At 36.0% G+C, this 16,226-nt stretch overlaps 1 protein-coding gene across 1 annotated transcript in view; it reads right to left on the reverse strand.

Moving 5' to 3' along the window:
* LOC101875987 (vascular endothelial growth factor C) overlaps positions 1 to 16,226 on the reverse strand; it is a 57,771-nt gene that overhangs the window by 13,582 nt on the left and 27,963 nt on the right. The window contains 3 exon segments of the mRNA XM_034073982.1: positions 5,943 to 5,959; positions 5,962 to 6,132; positions 8,029 to 8,242. Of these exon segments, the coding sequence (XP_033929873.1) occupies positions 5,943 to 5,959; positions 5,962 to 6,132; positions 8,029 to 8,242 (402 nt within the window).

Genomic DNA, 16,226 nt, shown 5'->3' on the forward strand with positions numbered 1-16,226 from the left:
TTCAAAAGAACCCCAACACATACCATTCAGCTAGTCTAAGGCTGTTTTGTCACAGAAAGCCAGATTGAAGGTCATTTCTACAGTCTTTTCTACCATAGCTAACATTTCTCTTCAATGTACTCTGTTCAGCCCTCATCTCCTTAGGTCTTCACCCAATATGATTCTCCATGCTATTTAGCCCAACCCAATTTTCCCTTTCAGCCAGCACACAAAACTTGATTTTCCTTCCCTCTTTTTGGGTTCCTTAGCATAATTTTTAGCATTCTTTCACACACACATCTTGTCCCAGCTACTTCTGGATGAACCAGATTCCTTCCTTCTCCACAAGATAAAGAATAATGTATCAATGACAGGCTCTCTGTAGAAGATGGGATTTAGGTGCCTAGATCCGAAACTGCATCAAATTTTTGTTGAGCTCCAAGTTACAAAGTCTTCTAGTTAAAAATAAACCTGAGTCTCCCAACAATTCCATTTGCCTCCATAAGTCTTTCTTTTAACATTTAAAAGTAAACAGATTGTCTGTAAGATAACAAAAACACAAATTCCTCATACAAAACCCTCAAGTACTATATTCTTTACCTAAAATGAGAAAAAATGAAAAAATTTTTAATATAAAAAAAAAATCACAATTTATGTTTTAACAATAAAGCCATATACACTTCTTTTTCACTCTGGTCTAAGGAAATGCAGAATCACAATTTTTCTGTGATTTCAAAAAAAAAAAAACACATTAAGTTGCATCTGGCAGAGAAAATTTTCACTCCCTCTTGTTAATGAATGGCAAAATTAGGATGAGAATGACAAGAGAGTTTATAATGGAATATGTTGGATAACCTCAGTATTAGATTACTTAAACTAGAATTGTTTATCATGGAACAAGATTATTTGAGACTATAAAATCATTTGGGTTGGAAGGAACTCATCAAAGCTCATCTAGTCCAACCACACCGCAATGAGCAGGGACATCTTCACCAGATCAGGCTGCTCAGAACCACATCCAGATGGGTTCTGAATGCCTCTAGTGATGGCATATCCACCAATGCTCTGTTCAAGTATTCTGCCACCTTCATTGTAAAGAAATTTTTCCTCACATCCAGCTTGATTCTCCCCTCTGATATTGGTCATTGGTCAAGTGCTGAAGAAATGCGTGAGAGATAACTAAAAAGGTAACATATATAACAAAAAAAAACCAAACTCCATAACCCAAATAAACAAACCACAAAATCATAGTGGAAGCGCAATCCTAACCTTTTCCATAGAAGCTAATATCATAAGCATAAGTCAGTAACATGCTGTTAATATCATGTGTAACACATACTAATGGAAGCTCTATGTAACTGAAGAACAGTTGAAAGAAACAGTTGATACATCCCTGGTAAAGGAAATGGGATGTTCTTGGTGTTAATAACTGAGCTTCCTTATAAAAGTCCCCATCTTTATGTCATGAAAAATGTCTTTCTTACAGTAAATGGCTTAAATATAAATTGTATGCTAAACCCATGACAGTCATTGGTACCTTATGGATTTTAAAACCAAAATCAAACAAAAGTTTTGGTTACAGGACAATTTTTTAAAATTATTTGTTAAGGATATGTATTTTCTGTAGTTTGCACTGACTTTATATCTGCCTAGCCAAACCTGAAACATTAATTTTCAAATATGCAGGAAGGTAATTTTTCTTCATGCATCTGGATTACATAATCTGTAATAAAATGTATTTTAGCCTTAATCCTTAACCTTTGTTCCACTGCACCAGCCAAAATTAAAAGGCAGCTTATCCTACAGACACAAACATCAGCTTCTTGTACTTTCTGCCCCCAGTACAGACAGGTATGTTATTAAAGAACTTTTCAGACTAATACAAAGGTAAGTGAACAAGCACACCACTTTTACAACTATGCATGCAACTACAAATAACTTTTTCCCTGGATTTCATTCTTTTCCCATCTGGGTTTTTAAATTCTTGAAGATCAGTACATATCAGGTAAGAAGTGCAGCAAGAGGATACTAGGAGAAGGTGAGCCCTAATTGCTCTACCCAACCAGACTTGGTCTTTGGCACTCCACAACCTGCAATTACTGTGATGCCATGTGTACCAGGGTCCCCCTTTTTCCCAACTTTGTTATTTTTTCACCCATCCTATCAGGTGTCCAGGCCAGAGCTGCATGGTCCCACAGACCACCCCTGTAGTGGGCTCTTTTTCTGTTCTCATACTTCCAGCGCTCTTCCTTTAGCCAGTTACAGAGTTGAGTGGAGAACAGCAACAAGAGTGGGACCATAGTCGGGGACCACAACCTATAGCTCAGCATGATTCTAAGCTTAAAAAACAACCCAAGCTCCCAAAACACAAAAATAGCTAACAGCTTGACCAAAAGCACTATCAGAATTCCTTTTGGAAAAAAATTCCCATATAAACTCCTCCACACTGATCCTTATAAAGGCATGTATTTTTGATTCACTGCACTGATAGCTCCTTCTTTAGACTAGAAGGACTTAATGCCATACTTTCAAAGAAAAAAAACCCCACAATAAACCCCTGTTAATTTCTATATGAAGTATTTATTTGCTTCATGTGGCTAATTTATTCAACACTATCATCAGATGTGCCAATATCCATTGTATCAGCACACATTAAATTATTATGATCTCTGACTTCTGAAATATAAAACAATCAAAACTGTTATTTCCATATCAGGATAAGGAAAGCTTGTAATTCAGATACTTTTCAAATACAGGATTTATGAATTATTTTTTTCCCAGATTTAAATTAACTACATTATATTCCTCTGATGACTGTGGTTTATTTTGGCAAGTTTCCCTTAAATTGATTGACTCCAAATTTTCCATCACTTGTGATCTTTGCACATTCCTAAAGTGTCAATAAGGCTGGCCAACAATGAGTTGTAACAGAGCACAATGTGTCTAGAGAAGTTATTAAGCTAAGGATGTAAGACTGCTCGATTTCAAAACTCTAAATATTTCTATGCTGGAAAGAATGAAAATGAGCTATTGAAAAATAGTAAATCATCATTATTTATTTACCATCTAACTTTCTTGACAAAACAGTATTTCAAGGCTTATGTGTAAACTGTTCAAGGCAACAGCTAACCTATCTGATAAAATACATTTCATATCTGATTAATATGCTTAATTAGTATACTCACTTTATCTTTTTATATTTGAATCATTTTTCAAAATATTTTTTTCTGCAAATCTTTTAACAAAAAGCATTTGGAAATTATACTGATGTATCTCCCACTATTAATAGTACCTACTATATCAATCATTACAATCCTAAATCTCACATAGAAAAATGCATGGCATAAATGGTAAAGTTCAAACCAACTGAATATTCTTGTGACATGCATCTCCAAATCATGTAAGGAACTCCACGTACGTATCAAATATGGAAAACCATTTCAAGCTGTTAACTTTTTGCTGTGAGAAAAAACTCCTCTAAATCTATTTTCAAATTACTTTGAAACATGCTTTCCCTTGAGGAACTATTACTGTAAACATGAAAAAGGAAGATTTAGGACCTTTACATCATATGATCTGAAAGAAGTCAAAAAACTGTCCATCCTGCCAGCCAAGAGGAAGAATGGAATGAGACAGCTCTCTGCCATTTGCTTACTGCTTTAATGTATAAGCAAGTATCTATATATGTGGCATAAAAAAGTGCAACTGGATAGGATGTTGCTCCACCAGGTAGTTCCTATCTTTGTAACTGCAGTTGATTTGCTCATGTCATGGAAATGAAGAATAACTGAATAATAAATTAAGAGGAAAAACCAACACAACCACACCACAAAACCAAAATCCAAAAAACCACTTTCCCATCAGACCTTTACTAGACAAGCCACCACTTACACAGTTGAGCTACTGCAATGTCACAGATAAAGGAAAAGTTCTACTGCATTTTATGGATTAGCCTAGGGGATCAAATGTTTTCATATTCCTTGGACCACATCTCTAACTAAGAAATTTTCTCATGTCCAAATCATAAACTGTATAAACACCCCCTTTGCAAATACAGAAACAGTTTTTGTGGGGAAAATGGTATTAAAAGCAAAGCAGAATACTGTTCCATTCTTCCCTTAATAAAGTTAAGTTCCTAGAAAGGAGGAAACACAGCCTGAACTGGAGAACTACTGACCTCTCTCTGGACCACCACAGTGTTCCACAAGCCAATCTGGGAACATCTGACCTAGTCCATTCTCCTGGCAATAAATGATTTGCTCCCCATAAAATAATTTCTATGCTTAGCTCTTCTCTTTTCAATTATTTCTTATTACAGCTGATATCAACTTCTTTTAGTTTTTAATGTCTGGAACCAATGCTAGAGCTTGCCCTCACAGTAAGACCTCCAGCTGAAAAGTTTTATTTCCCATTTAGCACGTTTTCTGCTGGGTGAACAGTATGAAGTTATCTTAGGGAATTTATGCACCATTAATAAAGCTTCAAAAATGGTGACTTACAAAAAGCCAGAAGATGGCTGGTTACTAACCATAAGTTCTCATTTCATTCAGGAAATAAAAGGAAAACAGTAGTGAAAATAGGCGTGTAGGGTACCTGAATTCCACAGAAGGGTCTTGAATCCAATACTTTTTTTCTTCCTAATTCTCATCTGACATAGGGGTAAGCTGTGGCCACATAACTTTAAAAATATTTGAGATGATGACAGATGAAGAGATATAGCTATAGCTCTCTTCCTTTATTAAGGGTTTTTTTTTTTAATTGCATTCTGTCAAGGACCAGATAAAACTGGAAAGCAGAAGCAAGATAGAAAACTCAGAGATTAAACTGCTTGCTTTTACAGAATCAGTTAGAAACAAAACAATGCTATTGCCTCTTTCTTCTTTCGACTAAGTCCTTCAACATTTTCCTTCCCAGAGTCTCTCAAATCTTTAACTACTCCTGTATCATATCACCACCAATGACATCAAGATCTTAAAAAGAAACTTAACACTAAACATTTTCAACTAGGACAGAAAATGTACTAAATGGTTTCTGTATATCCCCTTTTTTCTAATTCCCTCTCAAGCAGGCTCAGAGCACTAAGTAGTTTAATGATAAAGGAATGATATTTCTATGCACTAGAATTTTAAAGTTGGCTATGAAGTTGTGTGTCTTCCTTATAAATATGTACTGCATCTTCAACTACTTGAAAAGGAAGCAAGATTTACACCAAAATTAGTTTTCTTCAAAGTATCAGAAAGATGAGATAAAAAGCAAAAAGCCACAATCAACAAAAATACTACCAAGTACTGTAACAAAAGCAAAATAATCTAGATATCATTCTGAAGCATAGCTATTTTTATATGATTTTTGAGAGAAAAGTTGCAAAATAATTGTAACAATTGTTACAGCTACTTATATACTACATATATGTTATAGCATGTATGCTTTTCTTTTAAAGGCAGCTCACAGGCTCAGTGTACAACCTCTGCACACTCCTACTTCATCACTAGCCTTGAACTTGAAGACTAAAACCCATACATGTACCTGAAGGAGATGGATTAAAACAAAACAAATAGGTACATTACACTAATATTTCTTAATACAGTAAAATTCAGTTGCTAAAAGGCCTTATTTGCAACATGTATCCTGTCTGCACATGTCCTGAAACAGTCTTTTTCTTCACTGATACAATTACAGGCTAGCTTTTCAGAGTGCTTGCCTCATGCATTAGGCAAATGGTAGATGAGGAAAAAAAAAGGGGAAACATCATATTTTTCCCCTAAAAATAATAAATAGATGTATATTTATGGGGAAAGAGTGTTAAACACTTTCTTCCAGGAAGTAGTCTCTTCAGCTCTTTTTTCTATGTATTCTGGAATTGATTTTTTTCTTTTCTCACAATAGCAGTAAGGTTTAAAAAATGCATGATCATAAATGGATCTGCAAGGTGCACTCAAATTGTAGTAAAAGTGAGAACTTACTGTCTTGCTGATGTACTTGTGCTGATATTCATACACTGGAGTCCTTCACTATTGCAGCAACCTCCACATCTGTAGATGGATACACATGGGGGTTTAAAGAAGGTGTTTGTAGTTGCTCCAAACTCTTTTCCCACATCCACACACACTTCACGTGGCATGCACTGAGTTTTTCTCCATTCAGTATCAATACCTGCCAAGTTATAGGGAATTTCACGTGTTATAAAGTAACTGTTTTAAAAACAATATTCTCTTGCAGTAAATTAGTAGGATTTTTTTTAAAGTTTAGAACCAGAATATGCACTGCTAGAGTCAGACCCTTTATTCAATGAAATACACAACTCTTAATTTCTAGCTATTTTTTTTTTTCTCCATAGAGATCTGACATACTGTCATGGAGCAGAGGGAAAGTGACAGAAAAAGTAACAACAGAGTTGGGGAGAGCTTACGACATAGAACCATAGAAAGGTTTGAGTTGGAAGGGACCTTTAAAGCTCATCTAGTGCAACCCTCCTGCAAGTGAGCAGGGACATTTCAGCTAGACCATGCTGCTCAGAGCCCCATCCAGCTTGACCTTGAATGTTTCCAAGGATGGCATCCACAGCTTCTCTGGGCAACCTGTTCCAGTGTCTTACCACCCTCACTGTAAAAATATTTGTTCCTTATATCTCGTCTAAATCTACCCTCTTTTAGTTTAAACCACTACTCCTTGTCCAACTGCAACAAGTCCTACTAAAAGTCTGTCACCATCTTTCTTATAAGCCTCCTTTATGTATGGAAAGGCCATAATAAGGTCATCCCGGGGCCTTCTTCAGGCTGAACAAGCCCAACTCTCTCAGTCTGTCTTCATAGCAGAGGTGCTCCCATCCTCTGAGCAACTTTGTGGCCCTCCTCTGGACCTGCTCCAACAGGTCCAAGCCTTTCCATTGTTGGGGGCCCCAGAGCTGAACATAGTACTCCAGGTGGGGTCTTGAAGAGAGGAGTGGGAGAATTATCTCCCTTGACCTACTGGCCAGCAGCTAAAGATGTACATACTCTTTCTGGTGTGCCTGGGCTGTTCTGCCTTGACTGAAGACTAAAGAAGCACTGCAAGTCTCTGCAAAATAATTTTTAAGCAATCTGACACGGTACTTCCCTTGGATACTATATATTAGAAACAATAAATTTGATGGCCTACGCACTTAACTTGAAATTCATTTGAATACATTTACTTTGTTTACTACAAGAGTACAATTTAAAGCAACAGGATACTATTCAGCAATTATACATATCATAAAATTTAATCTGAAAGGTGATATTTGTACCCAGATTATTCACGTAACTTTGGGCAAACATACCATGTTATAAAGCCTTTTATCAAATACAATCTTACATGAAACACCCATTAGACTTGCAGCTGTACAGGTCCCTTTATTCTCTCCTGCAGTTAGTTCTTGGTAGGCTATTCAGCAAAAATGGAAATTTCACCTAATGTATAACTTAGTCTCCATTAAGTATATGATTTCCAGCATCATGTAAAAAAAATACACCTCCTGCTATAAATCCTGTGTTTCTCTGCTTGCAAGTGCTTGCTTAATCTGTAAGCTATTATGTTTTTATCCAGGCCATCCGAAACACTTCAGACATATTTGTTTGAAAGATGTTTTTTTTTTCTGGTTTGAACATAACATGACAACTACCCTTTTGTAACAGGAAAAAACCTACAAGTGCATTATTTGGTGTCCTAAAGGAACAACATGCATGAGAAGAAAGCTTTACAAGCTGTGATGTAGTCACAGAAAATGAGCAGAAACTGTTCAAAGAATCCAATTATTAGTGCTGTCTTTGATTTATGCAAAATTATTACAGCCTCTACAAAGCCAAATTCACCCTTCTTACAATGGATATGCAAAAAATATGTCTGCAGAGCATTTGTTACATTTGGAAAGTTGATTGTCAAGGATTTTGTATTACAAACATGACATCAAATCAAACTGCTGAGGTTGGTTTACTGACAATACTTAGCTTTTAAAGTATTTCTGACACAACTAAGAAGCCTTCAAATTTTTATTTGTTGTGTGTTAGAACACAGTTTGTGTCCTGTACTTACTTTTCAGGATGTCTGCATTATAGTGTGCTGCGGCAAATTTCATGGAATCATCTGATCTTGTGTCAAAGCTGGAGTGTTCCCTGTTGTGTTGCCAACCTCCTTTCCTCAACTGACATTTGAACATTTTCCAGTACTCTGGGTAAAGTACTGTCATGAGTTCATCCACGCTGGACACAGACCGCAATTGCTCTTCCAGGTCTTTGCTTGCATGAGCCTGTCAAAGTAACATGCAAGATTAATTTACTTTCTCTATGACCCAAGGTTTGTTGGAAACTAGCCTGAAAAACACCTATATTGTAAAATAAAAATGTGCTCAAAGGGGTCCTGATTATAAAAACTGCTTTTGTCAGTCAATGCCAACAGTACTACATTAACAAATACTGAAATGTTTTGCTTCTGCCACTAATTCTTTATCACATTTGTAATTCAAAATACCTTTGTGAGAAAATCAGCTACAGCATTAAGGCAATACAGGTATTATAGCTTACAGATTAATGCATTTTTATCTTGGAAAAAAAAGTTTTCATACTAAAATTGTGAAACTCCAAAATACTTAAATTATATTTATGTCATTTAATACTACATACTCTTGAAATAACACCAACTTTTTTGCTCATTTTCCCCTAATCCAGGAAAAATCAAAACACCTAGAAATACAAAAAACAATTTTTTAAAAAGGAAGAAAATAATTCATGTTATTTTGTACCTTATAGGGAAAATCTTACTAAACAAATTCTATTATACAGCACTAATCCTGAAATCAGTAGGAGTCAAGGACTTTGGCACCTTTCAGAATCTGAACAGCACATACTCTCACTCCTAAGACTTTCAACTGAAACTCTTTAGGACTCTAAGAACTAAATTCCTTAACTTGTTTTAACAGTAGCCTCAAATCCTGTAACATCACTTTCTTACTTGCTGGCTTTTACACAAACACTGCAATTGCATCTTCCTAAAATACTACAATTCATATTTATATTCTAATTCATGACTTACCTGGAAGATCCCTCTATCCTCTTAGATGAAACAACATCCTGCATCAAAACACTGTCGTTATTCCCTGCCCACTCTTCTCATCCATGAATTGCTGACTTTCCAAAAGGAAGGGCAGTAAAGAAAAGTACTGAAGAACCTTTAGCCACCTTCTCAGCCTACGTGGCCCTTAGATGGCAGTATGAGACAGAAAAACCCCGGGAAACATGTCCAGCAGCTGGCTGCAGACTTACTACAAAACTATTGCTTTAATCTAGGAAACATTAAGCTGTTACAGTGTAAAACACATGTCTAAACCCAGGAATATGTAACTACAGAAAGTGAAATTTCAGATTCCTCATTAAACTCCACTACTAATAAACAGACATTAAATTCAATGATTTTGAACATTACACGAGCAACACAACCAGTCCCGAGATAGCTCACCTGAATCAAAACTGCTCCTTTTCTCACAAACAACTGAAAAGGTACAAAATGGCTCCTGCAGCCACATTCACTTCCTTATTAGGTGTCAAGTACAGGGGAGACATCTTGGGATAGAGGCAGACTCACGGGACTCATTTTCATAAATACAGTTAAATACAGAAGCCAAAACTAATATAGATTTCAAAGTCATTTTATATGTCCAAGAGTTAACAAGTTTGAGAAAATTCTCTCATTAAAGCCTCCCTAACCGTAGTGTCACGATAAACTACTCTGTCCCGAGAGATTTCAACAGTCAAGCTACCAGTCTTGGAAACATGCTTATTCAGGACTTCATCTCTTTCCCTGCCTCCATAAGAAGGACCATCTCTGACCCAAGCCACCCAGCAAGCAGTATCTTGGGGTCTTGCCTTCCAATTCACTGGCAAACACAGAGCATCTCACTCCTCACCAGCCCTGCTCTCCTCAAAGGATGCCACAGATGTTCCCTATCAATGGGCCACAGACAAAAAAAAAAAACAAGCTGAACAAACTACCAATTTGGCCACCATCTGCTTGCTTTCATTTCTCTTGCAAGGTGAGAAGAGCAGGGTTTGAGCAGCCTCATTCCTGACAGACTGTTTCCTGAGGGTGCTGCAGCGCATGCCTTGGGTAATAGGAATGAGATCACTGTGCCAGTACACTAAATGCCAGTGTTGCAGATGCATGTCTGCCACATGATGGGAATATGAGTGCCACGTGAGGTCATGGTATGGAGACAGCATGTATATCCTGTCACAAGGCTTGATGCCAGTCCATTGCATATGGATAAAACCTTTAAAAAGTCGTCTGATGAATCGTTTTAAAAGTTTCTGACACCCACTGTATATAAATGTTGGCTATTACTATTTCAGATATTCAAAGTACAGGCCTAGATAATCAGAAAAAAAAGTAACAAAAAGATAAAATCAATTGATAAGAATCCAGAGTATAGAGCAGGAAAGAGGTTATACTTGTTAGAAATAACATACATGCATTGCTGAAATCCTTCCTGGTCGGGAAATCAAGTCATGTCTTTCCAGCTGGACAGAAAATTCAGTATCCACATATAAAATATGTATGACTAAAAGTCAAAAACACGAAAGAATGAATGGCTTTAACAGAGTATTGTATCAAATTTAAACAAGTATTGCTTTCAACTGCATTTCTTCCTGGGTATCGCATGGGCCCAAGCACCCTGTGTCTACAAGATGAAGTGCTCACTTAATGTGAACTAAAAGGAAACAATTTTTGGAGCAGACATATAAAATTACTGGGTATTTAGTTTGTGGTTTGTTTTTTTTAGATTAATCACCACTTTTGCATCCGAATTATTTTGTGCTTACTTTAATAAAGCCGCTTGCTTGTAACCATGGCTTCAATTAAAACTTACACTGTGAAAAACCAACTTGATCGCTAGAGGGATTTTGTTCTCTTCCCTCTTTTGATTTAGCAAGAAAGGGAGAAGGAAATCCATACATGTATAATAAATACAGACCTGCAGTGACCAGAGCTAGAAAGAAAAAACAAATAGAAAAAAGTTGATTTTTTCAATGTTTCCAATATTACCTTGACACACAGATCAGTGACCTCTTCCTGAAATGCTCATCGTAAGTCTATGTATTTTAACTGTTGCAAAATTGCTCTCACCTGTGTCAAAATGTTTCGTGGGACATAAGTAAGGCTCTTGTGGAATGATTTAATTTTGTCTAACAGTCAAACTTTGGCACAAACCTCAAATAAAATCTTAAGTTCTGATTGATTAGAAAAGTGTGTCCTGCATACAGTAAAAGCATCAGATCATTAAGGATTGCTAAAGAGTTTCTAAATTTTTAGGAGATGAATGCAACTGCTTCTGCAAATGTAGCAGCTGTCTGGCAACATTTTCATTTTGTTCTAATTTTGGTTAATGTGAAAAAATACACCAACTCAGTCCCTACCTTTTATCCCAAATTCTTTGCTCTTTCTTAACTGTGCACTGGCTTTTAAGATAGGACACTGAAAAAAATAATTAAAACCTCAAAATGTTTTCCAGTGGAAATCAAGACACCTGCCCAAAATTTATGACAGACATCCATAAGCATGTGCTAGAAATCAGAGCTCTAATTTTTCACTTATCTTATGCAAGTCCAGATTACTGAAGTTTAGGAAGAAATATGATCTGTAGATGCAAGTTAATATCACACTAATAAGCTGTTTTTTTCCCAAATGTAATCTTCAATTAAAAAAAAACTAAAAAATTGTTCCATTGTCTGAAAATACTATAATGTTAACAAACGTTGTGATAAGAGAAATTCTACAATTTTTAGGACCAAAGTAAGCTTTTTGATTAATGATAGAACGGCTTGGGTTGGAAGGGTCCTTAAAAGATCATCTAGTTCCAACCCCCTGGGCACAGGCAGCAACACATTCCATTAGACCAGGCTGATTTTCATATCATCAGTTGCAGTGCAGTCCACATAAAATCCTAGACCAACTGCTCAAGGTTTTACTGGCAGGACGCTCTGGGATCTATACATTGAGAAGGAAACAGGAAATAGTGCCATCAGTGCCTGTGGAGGAAAGTTTTCTCTGTCCCCCATTTTCTACTTTCTTTGCTCTTTTAAGTTAGTTAAGAGGTTGGGTTTTGTACCTCCCTCCTTTACATCCTGCCTTTTTTTTTTTTTAACCACCACTCTTTTATAAGTGCTTATCTCTGTCCTTTGGTTGGCCATTCTGCGTTTTGTTCTTTTGGTTTTTTTTTTTTTTTATTTTCACATATTATCAATGTTGTCTTGCATGACCACCTAAAAATGCTAGAGTCTATATTCTGGAGAAAGATGTTTCTTCGGCCAGCCAATCTCTACAAGATGATAGGTGATACTGAGCAAAATAACAACTTGAAAAGACAAGAATGAATGGAGAATACAGTAAAGACAAGCTTGCTCATTCCACTTCTTCCACATTATTTCCCAAGGAACAGGGGAAAATGACAAATACACATATAAATCAGGCAGTAAAGCTTCATGACAAGCACTCTCTCAGTATTATTTATTTAACATATGCTTTTATAGAATAAAATGTTCCCTAATTTTCACAATGTGGCTTTCCATCACATATTATGTCCTGTTTTTCATGGCTTGCAAGGGGAGGGGCAGGATATTAAATAGGCTCCATATCTATAAAAAATAAATCAAATATTTAATAGATTTTCCATGCATTATTTGTCTCACATGTCCCCGGTGTCTGCCCCTATTATTAATAACAAAGGTTAGAACACTTAATATTTGGCAGCATGCTTGACACATAATTGATGGTGCAATGTGCTATAACAGTACTTTATGCATCTGCTCTGAATATAGTTGTCAGCTCAATTCATTTTCAAGGATTTTGTTGACAATGCTTAATAGGAAAATGCTGTCTATACCTCCCTCCATTTTAATATGCTTATATTCTTTATTTATTGACTGACTGGTATGTAGTAAAAATCAAGAGGTTAAATCCAAATGTTGAAATAATAAGCAAATGAAAATATTGCAAAAGAAAAATATGTATAAACATTTCAATTGCATAATATTTCTTGTAATTTTCTTGTATTTCAGAGCTAGGTTTTTTGGAAGCAGATGCCACTAAAGAAGAAAATATTCTAATTAAATATCTTAGCCAAAGTTAGGTATTAAATTAACCTTTTTTGTTCACTTATACGATCATGCTAAATAGTCTTATTTTTATCTCTTACGCATCAATTTGTCACTAGTAAAATTGAATGACTGCCTGCAGTTGCAACATTTTAAGTTACCCTTCAATATAGTTACAAAACAGTGCCTAACAGAATTGAAGTGGTAAGTGAACATAATTTTTTAGTTCACATTAAATAAGCAGTAAGACCACTGCACTTAATTTAAATTAAATCAAAACATCATGAAAACAGCAGAGATTAGAACTGGTCTCTGCTCCAAAGAGCTTACAAACCACATCAGACAAACATAAAACATAAGAATGAAAGTATAAAATAAATAAACCAGTCTGAACTATATTCTGATTTAAGTGACCTCTATTCATTCTGGCATTTTATATACCAATAACACCAGGCAAAAAGCCCCAAATAAATGGGTGATGAGTGGAGTGTATAAAGCATATAGAGAAGGAAAAATAAAAAAAGTTTGAGAAGACACTTGAGAGAGAATTTGTTAAAAAAGAAGATAAAGACATTGGCTATAAGGATAAGCTTAAGACTACAGATGTTTCAGTTCTATATTATACATCATATTTTTTTCTTTTGTCCAGACCATTTCTTGAGAGGGTGATGCTTAAACTGCTAGAAAAATAATCTAGGACTATATTATTTAGTACTGGTCTCCTATTTGTAAGCACAAATATTTAAGCTGAGGTACAAGGTGCAAAATTTCTACAGAAAAGGATTTTTTTTTTATGCAAGTCAACATCTTCCAGGTAAAATTTCATCTAGATATTCTTAGAAAATGCTGAAAGATGTATCTAAGATTATAGATTTGCACAAAGGCACTTCTGTTCAGTCATTTAATCAAACATTTAGCTGCTGCTGAGGTTCTGAAACATGCTTCTTGCCTAGTGCTTATTCCTCATGTACCCACATTATTGAATTGTTCTCAACCTTCCCTAATAAAATGCTGGTACTTTTATGCATTCAATGGTAATTGTTTATGAAAATATCATTTTTTGATTTGAGTCTGATTTCCCTGGGAAGCAGAGAGAGAGAAAAAAACTGTTCTAGTTGCTTTATAGAGCAACTCCCTGCTCTGCTCCCTGGTTTCTTTAGAAGGTTGTCTTAAGTGGCCAGTTCTGCCAGGTTCCTATGAATTTGGGTAATTAAGACACTGCTGTAGGTATCACAGTATCTCATGTAATTAGAGACAGTAACGCCACAGCGCCATGACAGAAATCCATACAGTCCAGACATGCGTGCACATGTGCACAGAAACAAAAAAAGAAAAGTTGTCAAATACCATTCCTGACCATGATGGAAAGGAGTCTTAAGAAAGAGGCTTGGTGGCACCTTATCCAGACTCTAAACATCTATGTCCTTTTTTGAAGTAATTTCACAATTAGATAACAGTAACAAATGGTTTTGTTCTCATACACTTCAGCCTGATCTTTGAAATTTGCATTGTTCCACAGCAGTAGTCTTCAATTTGTATTCATAAACTCCACACAGACCATTTCTAAGAATACGGCAAGTCATAACTGCATAGTAAAATACAAAAAATCAAGCCCATTATCAATGGACTTGATTCACTATTCAGGAACTTGCACTAGATGAGCCCTAAAATTACAGGTCAAAAGCTGCACAGCAGCCATGAAAAGTTGTGGAATAACCATTTGGTAAGTGCAGCTACATCTGGATTATTTAATTGAGATGAAGACTCATGCCAAAGCTTACAGCTAGCATTAAGAGTAGATTGGGATTCAACAAGGATTTGGATTATTGCTGCCGAAAGGCTTCCAACTGATTAAATCTTGGAGACATCAGGCAGTGCAATCTGTATGAGATTTGCGTTATTTTCTTGGTCATCTGCAGCTACAGTGACCAGTCGGTGATGAATGCAAGGATCACCATGCATGACCAGAAGAAAGGGGAAAATATTTGTAAATCAAAAGTAAAACACATTTGCAAAGTGAAATTAAAGGACAACACTGTGATGACTGCTGGGTTATCAAAGTGGCTAACAGACACAGCAATCCACTGGAAAGGAGTCAGCCAGCAGCATGAGAACTCCAATGCCTTCTGCAAAACAGCCACTGCAGCTGGTGAAGTTCTGGTGCCAATTGTGTATGCCGCAACTGTGAGGCATCTGAGGTGATGCCACATGGCAGTTCTGGAGAATTTGACACATTATAAAAACAATATGTTTGCTTTGAATACTTTAAAGTAACTTTTAACTAACATTGAGGAAAGTGAATCATGCAATTCTGAAAACTGAAGTACTTCAAAATGGAACTCCAACTAAAAATTGTGGTTATAACATCTTACTCTCTCAGAAGATAAAACACCAGTCAAGCCAAATTTTGTAATGGTTTGGATATTGTTTTGGGGTTTTTTTATACCCTGCAACTTTTTGTTTTCCTTCCAACAGTCAGATGTGTCTCATTAAAATAAGTACACACGAATAAACTATAAGGCCTTTATAAGAAAGTTGTTTATTTTCAGTCTGTACTGAGCTTTCACTGGTATTATCATTACTCTTATTAACAACTGCCATTATCTTTGTCAGTAAAAGCAAACAAATATGGAGACAGTTTTTTAAAGAAAACTACTATCCTGGTAACGCTGCAATTATCTGTCATCACATCAGCAGCTGTAACACAGGCAGTGAGTATTAAAAACCTTCTCAGTATCAAGCAGAGATTTACTAAGCTTCTAAGCCTGAAGGTAAAGGACAACCGTTTCATTTAATGTGAATGCCAGACCATTCTAAGATCCTGCCTGAGCACAGTATGTGAGCTATGCAGAGATGTCCTAGACCCTAATGAGTGAAAAATAAGAGTTCTGGCAAGTATCAAGTAATGGGCTTCAAAAAAGCAGTAGATATAGTTTTAATGTAACATTTTCTATTCTACAGGTCAAAAGTACATACAAAAAGGTTTCACTAAGAGCTGGAATAAGAAATTGCACATTCTTAAGAACATTCCTGAGTTATGTTGAACACATAGGCTACAGCACGTGGTGTGTTCTCACTGTGATGAATGTTTTTAGTTTTCAATTCAACACTCTTGTTTAGTCTTGAATTTTTAACAATATAGCCATT

Source organism: Melopsittacus undulatus, unplaced genomic scaffold (genome assembly GCF_012275295.1).
Source record: "Melopsittacus undulatus isolate bMelUnd1 unplaced genomic scaffold, bMelUnd1.mat.Z mat_scaffold_370_arrow_ctg1, whole genome shotgun sequence".
NCBI lineage: Eukaryota > Metazoa > Chordata > Aves > Psittaciformes > Psittaculidae > Melopsittacus > Melopsittacus undulatus.